We start from the raw sequence: 19,545 nt of genomic DNA, 5'->3' as shown, positions 1-19,545 counted from the left end.
AGCAGCAGAAGCAATAACACAAATACATGAACTATAATTTGGGGAATCTTTTACAACAAACTGTCTTTGGTGTAGTGCACGGGAAAAGCTGTCAGCAGCTCTGTAATCATACCAATACATATGTCCCTTGACGAAAGGACAAAGTAACGTGTGGCTCTGACCATAAACACTGTACGTTTTAGATGATTCCAGCCCCTACCGTCAGCAGTGCCCCGGGTTGTCATCCTTCTCGCTTCAGTGAGGGCTGTAAGATGATGCCGAGCGGCTCCCGGCCATCTGGCTACAGACGGGAATGTGCACAGCCACAGTGGGTGCACAGGACAGGAGCAGGCGGGACGGAGCAGCACTTGGTACAGTTTTCATGGATTTTTTATTTAACATATATAGTACATGTAAACAAGGGGCATAAAATTCATAAAAATACAACACTCCTGTGCAGGATCGCTTTATTACAGACACATCCTTTTGTTTTCTCCTTCGCGCTGCTGGCCTACTGCAACAGCACACGGCCGGGCATCTCAGGCATCTCTGAGGTTTATCTTTTAATGGACGCATTACCCAGCATTTTGTTTTTTAAATGTCACAATAATAACTATTCAGTTGCCTTCTGTCTTTCCTTCCTTTCCTCACACTAAAGCAAAAATATTTGTAAATGCTAAAAATATGCAAAATACTGCGCTTTAATACTGCATTGTCAGCTACATACAATCTATTACCACTCCATGTTGCCATAAAACCGGCGCGGTGCCGCCGCCGCCGCCGCCACCACCACCACCGCAGCCGCAGAGCACCGGCTGCTACTCCATGTGCTGGAGGCTAAGTATGCAGTGGCCCCCAAGGCCTCAGTTCCAAGCTGACTTGCCGAAAATACAAGCAGAGCTTGCTGGTGGAGTTACATTAAGACAGACTGTTACAAAAGGTTTCTGCAAAAAAACTAATTTAGACTACTTTTAATGTTTCCCAGCATGTGAACTGGCTCTAATAGTATTTTAATGTTTTGTTTCTCTGTACAGAATTTCCAATCATTACACATGAACTTATTATGAAGGGAATTGTTAGAGGGTAAGGACAGAAAATAATTTTAAAAAGATGATAAAAAAAAATCCTAAGTGCTGTATCCACACAGCAGCCATGTTGGGCTGCAGAATGGCCGTGTAGGGGGCAGGGCATGTGTCCCTCACACCCATGCCTGTCCCTTTCTTTACATTCCTCTGCATTACTACACCATCACTCAACACCCCTAAACCATGACCTCCAGCTGCTCCCCTATTTTCTGAGTTGGTAAAAGCTTATGAAATAAAACTAAGCATCAGATGAGGAAGCTTGGCCACAGTCTGCAACAGCAGGAATGGCAGTCCCCGGGCAGCTTCTGGGAGGGAGACCCTGGCTGGTGAGGCTGGCTCCTTACTAGGCCATACTCCTCAGTCGCAAGTGCTGTCTTTGCAGGTGACCAATGACCCCCAGACAAGCCTGTCCTTGGGCTCTGGGAGGAAGGCAGAAGAGAAGAGCTCTTCCGTGGCTGCCAGGAGTGGGCACCAGAAGCCATCCCTGAGGGTTCAGGTCTCAAGGACAGTCCACACTGAGGTTAGTCTGCCTGTGGTTAATAGAGAGAAGACTGTATAATTAAATGTGTAGTCAGCCATGGTCACAGTTTGTTTAGAATTTAAAACCTCGAAACCATTTCTTACAACAATGAAGATTATGGTTTTGAAGTATCTCATTTCACACAGATTAACTTCTAAGAAACAAAATTTGTATAAGAAATTCAAAGCATGTTTAGAAATTTTTCAAAAAAAAATCAAGGAAAAAATGGGGAAGACTGAACATACTCACTCCTCACACTGAATTTTTTTTTTGAGGCAAAATTATAAGGCTTAAGGCTTTGTCTTATTAAAGACAGGCAATTTTGAAAGCAAAATAAAAAACTATTCATTTACATTTTGACAGAAGTTACTTAGGCTTTATTTTATCTTAATAGTGAAAGTAAAATTAGCATAAACTACAGCCACCATAAGCTATGTCTCTGTGTGTGTCTGTGTGTGTGTGTGTGTGTCTGTGTGTGTATGTGTGTGTGTGTGTATCAAGCTATAGATGCATCATAGTTGGGGTTGTCCAAAATAGTTTTCCTAAAAGTGTGATTAATCATAAAAAATTTTTAAATGAATTAAAGGTATTAAAATATAATATTTGATTAATATTAAAAATGAGAAAAATATAGTTACTAATTTTTTAACCAAGAATAAGCACTTGCTTATCAACCTAAAGACAAGATAGCATTTATGTGGGAAAGAAACCAAGTCTGTGTAGGGAGAAACACAATATCACACGGCTGGAAAACTAAAGAAGCTGGTCCTCGCCACCACACCCCAGGAGTCTGGGTAGCAACAGGCAGGAAACATTGGATTTGCAAGGGCAACACAGAACAAAGAGAGCACCCGGAAGTGAGGTGAACAGGTGACCCGCACGCCAGCTACGCCTGGACCGAGAGCTGAGACAGCTAACAAGACCAGGAGTCACAGACTCACTGAAATGTTCAAATATAAGACCAGGAAGAAAATAGGAAGCAAGGGTGGTAACAGGCCCTCAACAGTCCAGAAGTGACTATAGTTTCATGTCATCTGTCGTGACCCATGATGTATTTCTCCACAGATGGCTTTGTTCACCGTAACACAAATATTTAAACCAAGTACAAGCATATACTACTCATTTGCATAGCAAATTTTAACAGGTGCACTGAAACAGTAACTAATCGATCTGGTGAAAGTCATTTTTACAACCAGACTAGCAAATTGACCAAATCAAATGTTTGCCATTTGAAAACAGCTACTCCAAGACTTTTAAAAGGTTTGTAATCTGAGTTAGTGGCAAAGCAGTAAAGCCATTACTGATGCGGTCTCTGGCAGGTGCACATGCAGTCACTGTCTGATAACTTCTAGGACTTTGTAAACACTGTTCTGGAACACCGTGGTAAAGTGAGGCTTGGAATCCTTCACCAAGATGTTACACAGGGGTGTTTTCCCAGCATTGTCCGGATCCTCCACATCCCAGATTTCAGGCATGCTGCACCCAGGCCTAGAGAAGTGAAGACACATGTTAAAGTCAATACACAATATCCAACTGCACACAGCACAGCAGTGTCTACACTTCTTGTTTCATCACACCTTTCCTACTTCCATTAATTGATGTAATTCTTAATCACACACTAGTTACCTTTACTTTTGTAAGCTGCCACAGCTTTTCTTTAGGATGATGGGAACACAGCATCAAGGAGTACAAGGAAGAGGCACAGGATACATGAGCTCAGGGACTGGATAAGACAGCTCAGATGCTGGTAAGCTCTGCCTCTGCTACTCATCAAGAATGTGCTGTCAGAGGTTTCCACTTGTTTAAGGGGGAAGACGCCCACAGCACTGGCTTCCCCTCAGAATGTGCAGACTGAGGGCAATCAGATACTTACAGCGCCAGGCTCAGACTACCAACGTGTTAGTATTAACAACTGTGAAATTTGCTTAGTTCATGGGGAAGGTGTGCCATCATACTCTAACATGAGTCAATTTAAAAGAAAGTCTTATTGTGATCGTATGGGAGGGGCACAGAAAAGAAACTACCAATATGGCTGCTACATTGTATGGTTATGGTTTTTATTGTAGGTAAAAGAGAAAAATACCTTGATCCCAGAGCAGAGACAGAAAGAAGCAGACTGGGAATGGCCAAAAGAGAGAAACTATCTAGAGACATTTGGAAGAGTCCAGAGCAGAGAGAGACAGAAGCAGGCTGGACATGGCCAGGGCTGTGTCAGAGAAGCGAGAATAGCAGGAGACAGGAGAGTGAGCTGGGACTGAGGTGCGAAGGCCAGTGTTAGCGACTTGTGAGAAGGTACAGCGAGAGACCGAGGTCCATCCTGGGTTGTGATATCCAATCACATGTGCATGCCAATGGACATATGTCTCCTCAGACAGGGGTAAAGAAAATGACTCCTGATGACACTTGTGGCTGATGGGAACCAGCTTCACAAGTTCCTGAGGAATGATGGATTTTATCTGGCCGTAAGGAATCCTCCTAGGGTCCAGTTTGAGCATTTCTGGGTATATGAACTGCCTGACACCTGACAAAGGTAAGCTTACTTCTTAGCTAAATGAAATGAAACTGTAAATACAATGTATTTTTTTTTTCTTTTTTTTCCATCCAAAATCAGGGTCTCACTATATGGCCTAGATTAGTCTGAAACATACAGTCTTTCTGCCTCAGAGTTTCAGGGTTTTGGATTCTCAATGTATGCCATCATGTCCAGCCATTAATATATTTTTATAAAGAAAAATATAAGTGGCTCTGCATGGTGTCACACATCTTTAATCCCTGCACTATGGAGGCAGAGGCAGGCACATCTCTGTGAGTTCAAGGCAAGCCTGGTCTACATACTGAACTCCAGGACGACCAGGACTGCATAGACGGACCCTGTCTCAAAAACAAAAAAAACCCTAGTATAAATAGGATTATTAAGTTATATTTGCCTAAATAACTCATCCAAATAATTTAAACATTTTAAACCAAGATCAGATTTACAGACAGAGTTGCTGTATTTTCATGTGGCTATTCTGTTTTTACTTGTTTTGGAAGAAAAGCCAGTGCTACTGGCACAGGATGGAGTAGGAGCATCTCAAGTTCAAGGCTAGCCTGAGCAAGTTACTGATCTGAAAACACACATGTGCACACAAAGAGGGGGGTGGGGGGAAAGGTCTGGGACAGCATGCCTGAATAGCATAGATGAGGCCTTCACGGTTAATCCTCACTCAGCATAAGTGAAAGGAAAAGGACAGGGAAAGTTAAAATTATATAGAATGGACCATGGCTGTTTTACCTTAATCTCTCTCTCTCTCTCCCTCCCTCCCCTCTCCCCTCTCCCTGTCTCCATGAGAAAACACTTATGAGACATCCAAGTTCCATTTAGACTTATCCTTTGTGACTATTCAGCCCAATATTCATCACTCAGCAGGTTACATGTCTAGTCCTTGAATATCATTTCTCAGAAGCACTGCTAATAAAACATCTATCCTACTGGAGCTTTGATCCGTGTTCTCTCTCATATAATACAAACAGGGACACTTCTGCTTTCACAAAACTAGGGACCTTATGGGACTTGTAACAGTAAAATTTAGTTATTTTTTTGCATCTTGGTACATGAAGACCCATTTGCTTCTCTTCAAAGCTGTTAGTTCTGATCTATGATTACTGAAGGACTCTCTCGTGGATGTACACTTTGGTCATTTCCCATTTTGCTGCCATAATGTAACACCACTACATTTTGGTGCCCGTCTCCCTTTTGTAACTTAAATATTCATTGTGTCCAAGACACCAAATTTTCATTTTGCATCCATCAGATTAACAGCCAGGAGCCTCCCAGTGATGTCCCCAAAGGGTTCCAGTGCACTTTCTGAACAGCCTCATTAACACCGGATGCACAGAGCTGAAGAACTAGAATCAAAAGGCTGGGCTTCTGGTTTCCACCTTTAAGGTTCTCACACAAACCAAGGCTGAACTGTTACCACACTTGGGATCATAGAAAACATGACAGCTAAAAATTCAATACCTACTCTGGGTTTTCCAGAGCTCAACCATGCTAAGCAAAATGAAGGGGCAAAGAGCTGCCTTGTGATCCCTGCCTGTCCCTGTTACTGGAGTTCTGCAAATCTCCCTTGGCACCAAACCCTATCTTTCAATAGCATTTTTAACACTGAACACAGTGGTGTATGTCCATAATCCTGGATCCCCAGAAGGCTGAATCAGAAGCATCAGTTAAGGCCAGTTCTGGGTCAAGTTTACACAACAGAGCAAACACACAACACATGTTATCAAAGAAAAAATGGGGTGGGGAAGCAAGCGGGAATGTGAATGATTTTCCCCTCAATTTAAGTATTTTAACTATATTCAAACCAATTTGGATAAGATAAGCTATTCTTTGAAATATAAAGAGAAAAAGAAAGAGAGAAAGAAGAAGGAAGAAAAGAAGAGAAAAGAAAAAAAAAGAGAAATGTAAAAGGTTATAAAAAACTCATCTATAATTACCAAATTAAAAATGAGTATATTTTAGTTTTGTCCACATGGTGATGTATCTGAGGAATGATCAAGCCATACCATTAAGCCCTTAGGAGATCATGCATGCTGCATAAGTGAGCATGTGCAGGCAGGCACACATGCACATACACAATCTCGCTCAGCACTAGACTTTCCTTCCTTTCTCTCCTGAGCTCAGCCTGCTTCCCCTGTTCTGACATACTTTTATTTTCCAGTATCTGCAGCAAGCTGCAGGTTGTCTCTGGCCAACCTAACTGATGCAGACTGAAGGCAGAAACGAATAAGAGAAAAGAAAACCCAATTACTGGATGACCACCTCTCAAAAAACTCAGTTCTTCTGGTACATGTAAAATAGGAATAAAACCTGCCCCCTTCTCCCTGTCCACTGGTCTGTGGCTTCTGTTATAGCTGTCTTTGTGTCTTGAGTCAAACTGACACAAACTACAGTTGTCAGAGAGAAAGGGGCCTCAGTGGAGGAAATGTCTCCATGAGATCCATCTGGAAGGCATTTTTTCAATTAGTGATCAACAGGGGAGGTGGTGGTGCCATCCATCCCTGCCCTGATGGTCCTGAGTTCCAGACAGAAAGGAGCCTGTGAAAGCCCAGGGGAAGCAAGTCAGTAAGCAGCACTGCTTCCATGGCTTCTGCATCAGCTCCTGCCTCCAGGTTCCTGCCCTGCCTTCAGAATTCCTGTCCTGTCTTACTTTGGGAATGAACAGCAATATGGAAGTGTAAGCGGACACCCTTTCTTCCTAACTTGTTTTTAGTCACAGTGTTTTTGTCACAGCAAGAGAAACCCTGACTAAGACAGCTTCCCTTTGGGAACACAAAGGAAGCATAGCTTTTGACTGCTCGTGGACCTGCCCAAGGTTCCTGAGGGTCTGCCTTCAGTCGCTTGGGCTCTCACAGGAACAGTAATGGGAAGCAGGCAAGACAGTGCCACCTCTTGGATTCCCCCTCCCACTCCTGATGAAACCAGCATCCAAGGCTGTTGAGTCCATCTCCGGATGGCAGAGGTTCGGTGTGCTCCCTCTCTGCCACAGCCTGAGTGCCCAAGTGATCCAAAGCAGTTAAACAGGGCTGCTCTTGCTCGGAATGGGAACATTTACTGCTTTGTATCAGTAGTTCTGAACCTTCCTAATGTTGCAATCCTTTAATACAATTCTTTCATGTTGTGGGCTAACTCTCAATCACAAAAATATAGTTTCATTGCTACTTCAAAACTATAATTTTGGTACTGTCTATGAATGTAATGTAATATCTGTTTCCCAATGGTTTCAGGTGACTCCTGTGAAAGGGTCATTCGACCCCCAAAAGTGGTTGCAACCCACAGGCTGAGAACCACTGCCCTATATCTTCTGTGTCCTCTATGTCCGAACCATGCACATAAAACCAGTTCTCTGTGTACCAAAGGATGGCACCACCAGAGTTGTGCAAACCCACAACTGCTCCATCAGACTGCAGAACACAAAGCTTTGGCAACTTGGTCATATTCAAAAATGTCACTCAAAAGACTAGAAGACAAAGATGAATCCTGGGTCAATTTTCATCAATGTGAAGAAAGTTATGCAATTTTGTCTGTTCCAGGACCTCATGTTTCTTAAGGGGGAAGCACAAGAGATAAAGACTCCAACTTCACAGAAGGTATCAAGGTGCGGAGCTGTTGCAAATGCTCACCCAGCACTGCCTTCTACGTGTTCTCATATACTTAGACACTTGGATTCTGTACAATGTACAGAACAGAGATAATTGGTGAGTATGTGATTCTTATTATATTACATCACTACAAGCATTTAAGATTTTCCTTTATGTGAGGGAATGTTTTGCATGAGACATGTATGTACATTACATAAGTGCCTAATGCCTGTGGAGGCCGGGAGAGTGCGTTAGATCCTCTAGAACTGCAGTTACAGATAGTTGGAGCAGGCTCAAGGGTGCTGGGAAATGAAACCTAAGTTATTGCAGGAGTAGCCTGTGCATTGATGCTAAGCACCTCTCCTTGACATGGTTGTAAGCATTTAAGACATGTTCTATTCAATAACAGCAATAACAGTTTTATAAATGATGAATTTCAAGTTACTGGAACCTACTCATTGGAGGCTTCCATAATTAGTAACTATGTTAGGTTTGTAGACAAAGCTATGTAGATGCTATGTCATACAACTGTTCTTCATTCATGAAGTTTATGTAAACAGTTTCTCTTAATGCCCTGTAGTATCACTGAAGAAAACAGACCGACCAGATAAAGCAGTCCCCCGAAGGCTTCAGTAAGAGTTCTGACGTAAAATATACAATGTCCTCAACCTTGGTGAAACCATCAAGCCCTATGCTCCCCACTTAGGGGACACTTTGGTTCTGGCATTGCAGGACAATGTCCTCCATTGTCTATTGTATCAGCATTGCTGGGCTCTGTTTGGTTTGTTTTGGGGCCAAGTCTTGCTATGCAATCCAGGCTATTCTCAAAGTCCACATGTAACTCAAATTTGTAATTTCCCCTCGGCATGCTGAGTGCTGGGATACCAGGTGTGTGTCCAGCCCTGGGTAAAGCCTTGTTATATTCCATTTTGAAATCTATTCTGTCATTGTAGCTAAGCTAAAATCAGTGAACTTCTTCATGAAACAAACTCTCAAACTATAACTTAGGAGGATGTAGGTAAAGCAAGAAAGGAGAGTTTCACTTGAAGTGATATTACCAGACCATCATACCAGCCCCAGGCCTTGTCAGGTTGTGTGGATTCAGTGTGACAGTCCTTAGTTGTTGTTGGACCTACTGTAGCACAGCCAGACTCTCATTACTTGGTTTCAGAGCCCTAATTTTTGGAAAGATAATACACTCAGTCCTAACTAAAGTGTTGAAACAAAATCAAACGCAAATAAGAACAATTTGGGAGTTATCAATCAATCCAAATATAGTCACTTTAAGGTAATATATACATGCATATCACTGTTAAAGTATATTTCTATAATGAGCAAAAAGGTCTAATTCAAATGATGTACAGAGTTCATTAATACTTTTGAAATGTTTTACTTACATATATCATATATATATATATATCATATCTATCATACATACAGAACACTTTCCATGGGTCTAAGCTAACTTCTCGCTTTTAAGATCTAAACTATGAATTGTGTGAAATACTTACTTGGATCTTCTGATGCACCATGACTCTTCCAGAATGTAGTAATTCACTTTTAATTTCATCAATTCCTCTTCACATCCTCAGGTGCTTTCGGCTATACATGAATATACTATTTTGTTCTGGCTCTTGAAGAAAAAAGTAAGTAGGCCAATCTTTCAAAATTAAAAGGAACACAGTCAGTGTTATATAGAAGCAAGCATGGGATCGGGGACTAGCACACTCCAGAGAAGACAGAAGGTGGAAAGGCCTTGGAGGAGCTGGTAAGGTGCCTGGGGAGACTCACAACAAGAAAGCAGACATAGCCCAGGGTTCTGGGAAACGGGCTTGGCTCTAAAGAACACCCACATTTCCAACTTTATGTTGCCTTTTGCTCTATTGCTTTTGCCTATAATGCCAGCAACCCTGTGTGCAGACAGGATGAGAGCAAACACACAAGCACAAGTTGGAGAGGTAGCTGATCAACCATTTACAACTCTCCACTGATTTCTAGATTTAAGAAAAACTTACTCTACAAAATTGCTTTGGAAATTTGCACTGAAATTGTCTTTTTAATGAAAAAGCTTTTTATTTATAAAATGTACATCCCATTGTTATGTAAACAATATACTAATAGTGTTCATCTGATCATTTGGGAAATGACTGCTTTATCTCCTCTGCAAAGTACATCTATATTAAATCTATCACCTCTTCCAAGAGAATAGAATGCATGGTTTATGGGGGAAAACAAGTAAGTCTTATATGACCACAAAAAAATATTTAAGTTCATTATAGCAAACAATATAATAAAAGCAGAAGAAGAAATCTCCCTGAATGAATCTCTTCCAACTGGACTCCTCAAATTTCAAGAAAAAAAAAAAAAAATCCAGCAAAGAGGAGGCTTTACTACAAACCTTAAACTGGTGAATGTGGGGCAACTGAGAGTGATAGCATAGCACTAAGGAACCGGCGACCTTGGACCAATTGATAGGAGTTCTTTTGTTTGCCCAACAGAAAGCCATAACCAAAGATAACAGTGTCCACTGCACATGGAGCCTCAATAGCTTGGCTTCTAGCCCAGCCACTCCTTCCATGAATGACTCTGAAATAACCCTGTTGACCCTATCTTCTCAGAAACCTCTTTTCCTGCTGGGACCCTCACTCGCTGTCTAACTGTGTGAGACTTGTCCTTCCCATCATGCACCTGTGCACTAACCTTAGACCTGCATCTTCATAATGTGGGTGGTTCACAACGGGTCGGAGAGCAGAGAGCTTCACACTTGCCATGGTGGGCATGGCACCTGCAAACACTGCATCTGAAAGCAGTTATATGGTCTCAGGAACATGCTAAACAAGCATCAGCAGGAATTGCTCTCCGGATAGCCCAGCCATTTCACAACTAACAGAGCTGGCTGAAGCCCAGGGAGGTTCACAAGTTAAAGGTTCAAGTGTAACAGCAGAATGAAGCCAGTGGCTGACAGAGACAGTCTACAGCCAAGCTTGAATGACAGGGTGGGTCAGCGCTGAGGAGAAGTATCACCATCCTGTTCTTCCTTTCCTTCCTAATATGTGGAGAGCACTCTCCAGCTGATTAAGAAAGTTTCACAGCACCAAGCACTTCCCACTGGGACAGCAAGTTTCCATGGGGACACATGGATTAAAGGGCCATGAGTCACCGGTGAGGGAATGGGAGGGCCAATACTGAAATACCATCAAGGAAGAATACAACAAAATCTGCTAAATGTAGAACTTACAAGTTTGGAAAACTTTTATAAATTTAAATTTATATAAAAATAACAAACTAACTCACTAAGGTATGTACAGCATTCCTCACTTAAACCACGTAGCCAATAGTGGTAACTCCTCTAAAAGTCTTCAGGTAGGATTTTGAGGTAACATGAAATTATGGTGGAAAGAGAATCCTAGCTAGATTAAAACGCAGCAGGGCTTTCTTGTTATTTACCTGGTTTCGTGCTGTATCTGATCCATTCTATGAGCTCCTCTTGTGGTAAATTGCTGAACTCCCCTACGATGTTCCACTGGGTTTGCAGGTTTATAGAACCTTGAATAGACATTGCTGCTAATACAGCAAAGACAACAGCACCAGGATGCACTTTGCCAAAGAGCCATCCAAACAGCTGAAATTCAAGAAAAAACCTCAGGACTGTCAGTACAAAGCAATGTGTAACCAGCAAGATGACCCTCCTGAGGAAGAACTCAACCTGTGCTGTGGACTGTGACACATGTGACTGTTTAAAGTAGAATTTCATTATTATCACTGTGGGTGTGTGAGAGGTTAGAGGACAACTGTGGGTCAGTTCTCTCTTCGACCTCATGTGAACTGCAGGGACTGAACTCAGGTGCCCATTTGGAGTAGCACAGTGCCTTTACCCACTGAGCCATCTTGGCGACCAATAAATAATATTTCAACAATGATATTCAGTACAAAAACTATGTAGCCAAGAGACACAGCTTCAAAAGCACGTCAAAAAGAGCCAGGTCACCTGCGGATTACAAGGTTAAAATAAAAACGACAGCCCATTCATAAAACTTGTTGATTCAGAGTAGGCTAGAAAACTAAGCTCACTGACTCAGCACTTGCTATGGGCCTGGGTTTGATCTCCATGTACGACAGCAGGAGCAAACTTAACTCAATGCAGAGTCCTGAGTGTGCAGCACAGTGTAGACCTGTTACCTGCCCCATCGTGGGGTGGGAGTAAGATGGAGGACTTGACCAAAGCTGTTTCCTGTCCATCCAGCCTACCGGAGGAGAATGGGAGAACCGTGTGGGGCATATTAAACACAGCTGGCGCACTGTGACAGCAGCTACACACAACGTCCACATTCAGAACAGAACCGTCCTCCCCTCCGTCCCACTGTCCTTTTCCTCAGGCATCCCCTGCCTGATTTCCGAGGAACAGATACACATTTGGATTTTCCACACCTAGAATTGAGAGCTCGTGCTTAGTAAACATTTGTTACAGTTGATTGAGGTGATGTTGCACTTTGCTGACTGACTAATGAGTCAGCCACACTACAGAGGAGCAAAAGTTCTGAATATAACTACATGATAAATAAGAGTAAATCGTCAAGGATGATTATAGAGCAAATCCAGGGAATGCATGTACAAATGTACACTCAAGGGAAAACATCTTAAAGCTTGATTCTGAATAAAAGAATACAATTTGAAAGCTAACTTCAAATTCACTTTTAGAAATTATGTTGCTGAGTGGTAGAGGCACATGCCTTTAAACCCAAGTCTCAAGAGGCAGAGGCAAGCATATATACTGGGTTCAAGGCCAGCCCGGTCTACAGAGCAAGTTCCAGGACAGCCAGGAATAGATACATAGAGGAACTTTTCCTTGAAAAACCAAAAACTACCTCCCCAATAATAATAATAATATCAATGCAAATATGTGATAGAATAAACAATTCCTCTAACAGTTAGTTGTCCTTTCTATCAGCACCTGTAGCGGATTGCTGATGAACCCAGTCTGCACTGATGTGGTATCTGCTGTTTGCCAGGATAGTTTTTACAGGGTAGAAGAGCAGACATGGATCAGTCTGATCCACTAGGCTATAGGAAGTTGTATAAGGAAGCAAAGAGAAGAACTTCAGGATTAAGAAATTACAGCCCGCCGGCCAGTACTACTTGGTCGCCAAGACTGGGCTAGAACTCACTCTCATCAAGTTACCTGTCTGGAGCAGATCAAGGATGCCATAACACACATGTGTGGTGTGAGGAAGAGCTTCAGTCTCATGATCAGAACACCAAGGGCTGTGTATGCCAATAGCTGCAGAGCATGGTAAACCAACTGATGGGAAGAAAAAGGAGCGTTCATCTCTACCATTTGTGAAGGCAAGGCATTGTTAGTCAGGGCATGCAGAAATGATTTCTTAAATGACTCTTTCTATGGAATATTTTTATCAATTCTTAGGGAATTTCAAACAAGGCATCTGAACATAATCATTCCCTACATTTCCCCCCAACTCCAGAGCCTCAGAGCCACACCCCAAACTCTTCACATCCTCTTAACTTTGTGTCCTCCTTAAAGACAATAATAGCTCAGATTCCAATTTGTGCTATGTATACAGGCACACATTCTCCCTCTCTTCTTCTCCCTTTCTCCCTCCCTCCCTCGCTCCCCCACTTTCTCATGGGTTTAGATCATCCACTGGAGCATTTAAGACCTACCGGGGGCCACATCGTTAAAAGAAAACTGATACTCCCTCCTGCCGAAGCCATCAGCAATCAATAGGTCCTCTCCTCAGTCTGGGGAGAGGCTCATAAGCACTGGCCCCATCCATGCTAGAATGTGAACTGGCTTGTGGTCCGCAGGTGTTGTGTAAGCAAAGCCTGCTGTGAGTTCACTTGTGGCACTCCTGTGTACAGAAGGTGCTGCAGTTGTCCCTGACCCCAGCTTGGTAGCAGAAGGGATCACAGAGATGCCACATGTGTGGCCGAGCACCCTTCTTACGCACTCTCTACACTTTGGTGAGAACTCTCTATCTAAAGGCATGAAGAAACTGTTAACATGGGCTATCAGGCTGGACCATTTTATCAGAGCCACACAGTCAAGCATTTGTGCAACTGCATTCAAGTCAAGTTTGCAGTTAACACAGTCTCATTTTGGGTCTACCTTAAATCTACCTTGTTTTTTGCCATGGGCAGGGGAATGGAGGCCACTGCTTCCAAACCACAGTGCTCTAACCCTGCGCTGTGTGAAGCCAGCTGATCTCTGGCAAGTGGGAAAAGCAGCCAATCACATCTCTGAAGCTTCTGGACAAGGTGTAGAAAAATGTGGCATTCTAGCACACAAGGATTCTTCAAATACAAATACTTGCCTCAATGGGCTCCAGAAACTAACCGCTGTTACTGTAGGGACTCACTCACTCACTGACCAAACGTGTTTATCAGTTCAGCCAATCAGCTTGCTCATTCCCACAAAAAAAAATACATATCCAAGAATTCTGAAGATAAATGACAAGAACCAATAAATCTAGATACCAGGACTACAAACCAAAGAATGAATGCACACTCGCGCGTGCACACACACACACATACACAGGCACAGCGTATATTAAGTAAAGTCATGGTAATGTTAAATATTTACCTCTCCGTGCTCAAGTTGTTGTTTTCTGAAATGAAAGAAAAGATGACTCACTACTGATGTACTCCAATTACGTTCTCTTTTATCTACAAATACAAGCTTTTACAACTCATTTAGTACTCCTCTCAAGACACAGATATGTAAATCAAAACTAAAAATTGTATCCCACTGCTAGTATACAATCATTTAAGATAGTTTATCTTTAAAATGGCAGTGTGCATCTGACTAGGTATGCATTTACTATGCCAATAATCACACGGTATACACAGCAGGTCGCTTAAGGCACAACGTGAAGAACTCTGAAGCCTTCAGAGCCCATGCCTGCTTCCTCCCCTAGTGAATGAACCCTGAGCTCTGAACTACTGCAGCACCAGAGATGACAGGGACACAGAAGTTGTGTGCAGTCTTCTCAGCACCAGGTGGTCAACATTCAAACAGGCCCAACATCTGCCCTCAGCTTTGCTTGAATGTTCTCTTTCTGGATACTGTGCTTAGAGACTGACAAGTCCTGCCCTCATCTTTCCCTGTTGACCATCAATTCCTACAGTAACAGGAAGAGCATTGAGAGAAAGGACCAGCCATCTCTCAACTCCTTTGCTCCAAAGTCTAAAGTAGATGAGGTTCCTCTGCAATTAATACGGACTCTCAATCCATCAGCTTCAATGTTCCTCCTCCAGTGACCCCACTTCTCACCCTGGACAGCTACCTCCTCTCTTGTTCTCCCTTGATTGCAGTGACCTGGTCACAAGCTAACTGACCCCTAAAGCCACCAGAGAGGCTTGTCTCCTACCCAGTGTCCACTCCATAGCCACACCCATCCCGCTGCCCTTTTGAGAGAAGACAGATTCACATTGTTATCTTGTTTATCACTTTACTTGCCCTCTCTCACTGACTAGGACATGCAAGAGTTCAGAGTATGATCTAGTCATTCATTTACTCAAGTTCACAGAGTACTAAACACCTAGGGGATAGAGAAGTAACAAGATAGAAAAGTGCTGGGAGCCGACTTTTGGCAGAAAGTGGCTGTCAGCTTTACAGCCATCTTGACCCAGGCATCCTGACATGAGACTTGTATTACAATAGCCTACAACAGCTTGAGCACACTCTGATAACATCTTGCCTTGGATACCCAGGACTTTCCTTGGGTGTGTGAGATTAAAGGTGTGTGAGATTAAAGGTGTATGAGATTAAAGGTGTGTGACTTAAGAGTGTGACCTAGAGATCAGATTTAGAGACAAGACCTAAGGGCATGATTAAAGGTGTGACTTAGAGGCATGGCTTAGAAGTGAGACATATAAAAGACAGAGGCAGAAGAAAAAGAGAATCAGACACTTTAGAGAGAATGAGACACTTAGGAGACACTTCAGAGAGTACAACTTGGAGTAGGAATTAGGCATTAGGTAGCAGGCACTTGGAAGAGAACTTGGAAGAAGTAACTTGGAACTTGGAGGCACTAGGAACTAGGGACTAGGAACTAGGAACTTAGGACTTAAGACTTGGACTAAGAAGAGAGACTGAAGAATAAACGGGATAGAATCACACTCTGGTCTCCATTCTTCGAGTCCATCCTCACTCTCTCTTGCTGAACCCCGACCCTCGAACTGGAGTAGCAGCTTGGGCCAGGATACAGTGGCCGCCCAAACGCAGGCAGCCCGGGCCTCAACATTTTGCTTGGGCCTCGACAGAAAAGCACACTTCTCTCGGGGTTTATATATAAGTCAATGGCAAAGAAGGTAAATAAGCAATTGTCTCCCAGCAACTGGAGCTGTGGAAAACAGGAAATGGTGTAACATCAGGACATGAGTACCTAGAAAGGCTCACCACTGAGTGGTATCTGAGCGGGTTAGAGGGGGGAGACTGGAAGACCCTGTGGGCAAAGCGCAGACAGTGTAGTAGGTCCTGCTAAGCCAGCCACGAAGACAGTATACTCGGAGAGGAGGAAAAGCAGAGAAACACTAAGAGAGGGGTCATGGAGAGGAGGTAAGGGGTCAGAGGGTGCAAGGTCCTGGACACCAAGATGAGGACTGGGATGTAGTAGAGTTTGAGTGATTTGAAGGACTAAAGAGAACAAGCATATGGTGTGTTCTGCCTTCTGCTGGAAATGCTTGCATCTGGAGACAGGGGCAGTTAGGCAGTGGCAGGAAGTGGTAATCCATGGAGACAGTGCTGACAGGACACAGTGAGAGCAGGCAAGGGTAGTCAAAGTTTAGATAGCATTCTAAATATGACAATGGCAAGATCTGCATACTGTTAGGATATGGACCTAAAAGCAGAATCAAAGACTATGGGTTCTGAAATAAACCATGAGGAAAAAGGAGGTGTCAGATAGAAAAGATGGATTGGGAAGCTTTCTGACAAAGGGAGCACTAAGAGATTCAGAGTTGTTCCCAAGACTTGAACACAGATGAACATCTGTATCAGTAATCCTTTTTCCCCAACCTGGGCAGAACATAAACTGATTTGCGAATCTAATCTCAAAAATATGTATATACATTGATTTTATCAAATACACAAACCAAGTATGAAGGAGGTGGGGGGTCCCTTCATTCCAAACAAAAACTCAGACATCATTTCTGAGCACACACAGTTGCTAACATGCTACAATCATTTGCCATCCCCATGGACAGCAAGGAAGGCCAATCCCAGCACCCCTACCAGCAAGACTGCATTCAGGATGATCTCAGAGATGATGTGGTTTCTACTTGAAGCCATGACTGCCCTCCTTTACCTCCAGGTCCATGAATAAAGTAGTTAATGGTGATCACATCCAAATGAAAGCATACCTCTTTCTCGTCCCCTCTCTATTTATAATGACTTTTTTCTTATGGGAAATGAAATATCAGCAAGCTGATCCATTTCCACAAGAGAGTTTGGACCCCAGTGACCTGAAAGCCAACAGAACTCTTGTTTTCTGGAATTAGTTAAGTTATTCTCGAAGAGGCAGTCGTAAGTTTTCTGATTCTTTTCCAGAATTGCCTGCTACACTTCAAACTTTGAAACTGCTTCTCCAAATTCTTTGAGCAAAGCAAAACAAAACAAAACAACACAACAACAATAACAACAACAACAAAACAAACCACTGCCTCAAATGAAGAGAAAATCTGGCATCATAAACCAGAGTCACTTCCCCTTTCCTGCCTTTCCACACAGTACAAGCAAGGCACAGTTACAGACAACTATTTCTAAGTAATATATAAGATGTTAGCAGAGCTCTGAAGGTCAAAGAATAGTGTAAAGGTGAGAATACTCAAGTTACAAAAGAAAATGCAGACACATAACTTACAGTTCCTGTGTGTGTGTACGTGTACTATTTAGCTTTTCAAAAAAAAAAAAAATCCAATGCTGTATGCTCGAACTATTCCCACTTTATACCAGAACCATAATTTTATTCTATACTGATACATACATCCGTGGCCATGTTAACTTTCCGCATTACATACAGTACCATGCTAAGTACCCTTGATCTCCATATCCATCTATGTGAACTCTTCCACAGGACGGACCTGCACTGGGGTAACTGCTGGGTTGAAGAGCAGGCCCACTGTGTGTTTCTTTTGCACAGCCAACTTTTTCTTCCAGCTGTGCAAGCCCTGGTTACTACCAATTCTTACTAATATGGTAAGTAGAAAGACTTTCGTTTTATCCAAAATGTCTTCACCACAGGACTGTAGGCCTTTCTGAGCCTCTATGCGTCATTCGTAAATACTCACCCTTTCAACGACTACTCTTCTCTATTGGCTGTGTGCTGATAGGGAGTGCAGGCACAGGCTATGGATAAGGGTTATCAGTCCTGAGTCACAAACCACAGATATGTCTGTAACTATCCTCTCAACCGTGCTCCTAGCATCTTTTATCCAACTGAAGTTCTTCTGTTGGAAGTTGTCAACCTTCCCAGCATTTAAGTCTTGTATCCTTTGAAAAGGCCTTTCACTTCTTTAATTACAAGTAAATTCTCTTTGTCAACTTCCAGGTCCAGTTGGTTCCCTGTGTTTTAATATTGCTTCTTAGGGAAGTTGAGTAAAAGGTGAGCAATAGATACAGTTTTATATTTTTCTGTTTATTTCTCAAATGGTTTCCAAACAGAATAACTGATTTTCTCTGCTGAACTGGCAAAGCTGTTTCCCTCCAGGAAAGAGGGTAAAGAGGGCATGGTCAGACTTCTCTGCATGAGATCTGAAGAATGAATGCAGAGCCCAGGATCCTCCACAGGGAGGGGAATGGTGACAGCTGAGAGCATCTCTTCTAAAGGGCTGAGTGTAAAATACGCAAGTATAGAAGTGTGCAGTGTAGCACGTATTCAATACATGGAAGGACAGTAAGAGCATACTTACCTTGTATGTGTCTGTTGTTGAGCCATGACACCCCGCATATCATTAATAATCTGTAAATGGATTTTTAAAGACTTTAGAAAAGCTGTTACAAAAAAAATAAATGTTAAGATTCTTAATATAAATATGAGAAATATGAAGATATGAGACCACTCAGAAAATAATAATTTCAACATTATCTTGTACTAGCACAGTCCTTGATTTTGTTTAATAGTCACCAATCCTATTAGGAAAATTCCAATACCCCATTTAGGATGTGACCACCAGGCTCAGACGATGCAATGGATGCAATGGTCTCCCTGGGGGGTGGAGGGGCAAACATTAAGAAGCGCAGCTGGTCCTGACATTCATTCCTGCTCCTCCCCCACATGAGGTGATAGCAATGCCTCCATTAATCAGGCACACAGAACCACAGACCTGGCTCAGACACCAACCTGTTAAAATCCTATCTCCAGAATGAACATCCCTACAGTCATCTTGCACACACCTTAGTTTATGCCCTGGAAGAACTACAGAGCTGCTGCCTCAGTCTCTAACATCTTTCTGATTGACCTATGCATTTCTGGTCTAAAGTCCTATCTCCAGAATTTACCACTGATTACCAGATTTCTCAGGCACCAAAATATAGTTACATTTTCCAAGTGGTAGGCTTTTAAATATTTGAAAATAATTATCCACTTTCTATTTGAATCTCGTGTTCTCTAAATGGTGGAGCTTCATTCACCTGACCTACTATATTCCATCACATCCTACCATCAAAGCTGCAGTCTTGTTCATTTTAATGAGCACTGTCTCACCTCACTGTGCAGCTCTACCTGGCCTAGAACCCACAGACATCCACCTGCGTCTGCCTCTCAGGTATGAAGATTAAAGGCATGTGCCAGCACACCTGACCACTGTAGTCTCTGAATAGGT

General features: G+C 42.7%; 1 protein-coding gene across 1 annotated transcript in view; it reads right to left on the bottom strand.

Annotated features, from left to right (window-relative positions):
- Nucleotides 1-351: 351 nt before the first annotated feature.
- The window catches only part of Dpy19l1 (dpy-19 like C-mannosyltransferase 1), a 67,326-nt gene continuing 48,132 nt past the window's right edge, over nucleotides 352-19,545 (bottom strand). The window contains 9 exon segments of the mRNA XM_076938810.1: nucleotides 352-3,072; nucleotides 9,219-9,285; nucleotides 9,288-9,340; nucleotides 10,408-10,507; nucleotides 11,155-11,329; nucleotides 12,887-13,006; nucleotides 14,306-14,330; nucleotides 18,634-18,815; nucleotides 18,875-18,929. Coding sequence (XP_076794925.1) covers nucleotides 2,916-3,072; nucleotides 9,219-9,285; nucleotides 9,288-9,340; nucleotides 10,408-10,507; nucleotides 11,155-11,329; nucleotides 12,887-13,006; nucleotides 14,306-14,330; nucleotides 18,634-18,815; nucleotides 18,875-18,929 — 934 coding nt within the window. The 3' untranslated portion in view covers nucleotides 352-2,915.

Source organism: Arvicanthis niloticus, chromosome 8 (genome assembly GCF_011762505.2).
Source record: "Arvicanthis niloticus isolate mArvNil1 chromosome 8, mArvNil1.pat.X, whole genome shotgun sequence".
Classification (NCBI taxonomy): domain Eukaryota; kingdom Metazoa; phylum Chordata; class Mammalia; order Rodentia; family Muridae; genus Arvicanthis; species Arvicanthis niloticus.
The sequence above is the reverse complement of the archived record's forward strand: the minus strand, read 5'-3'. Positions and strand labels throughout refer to the sequence as shown.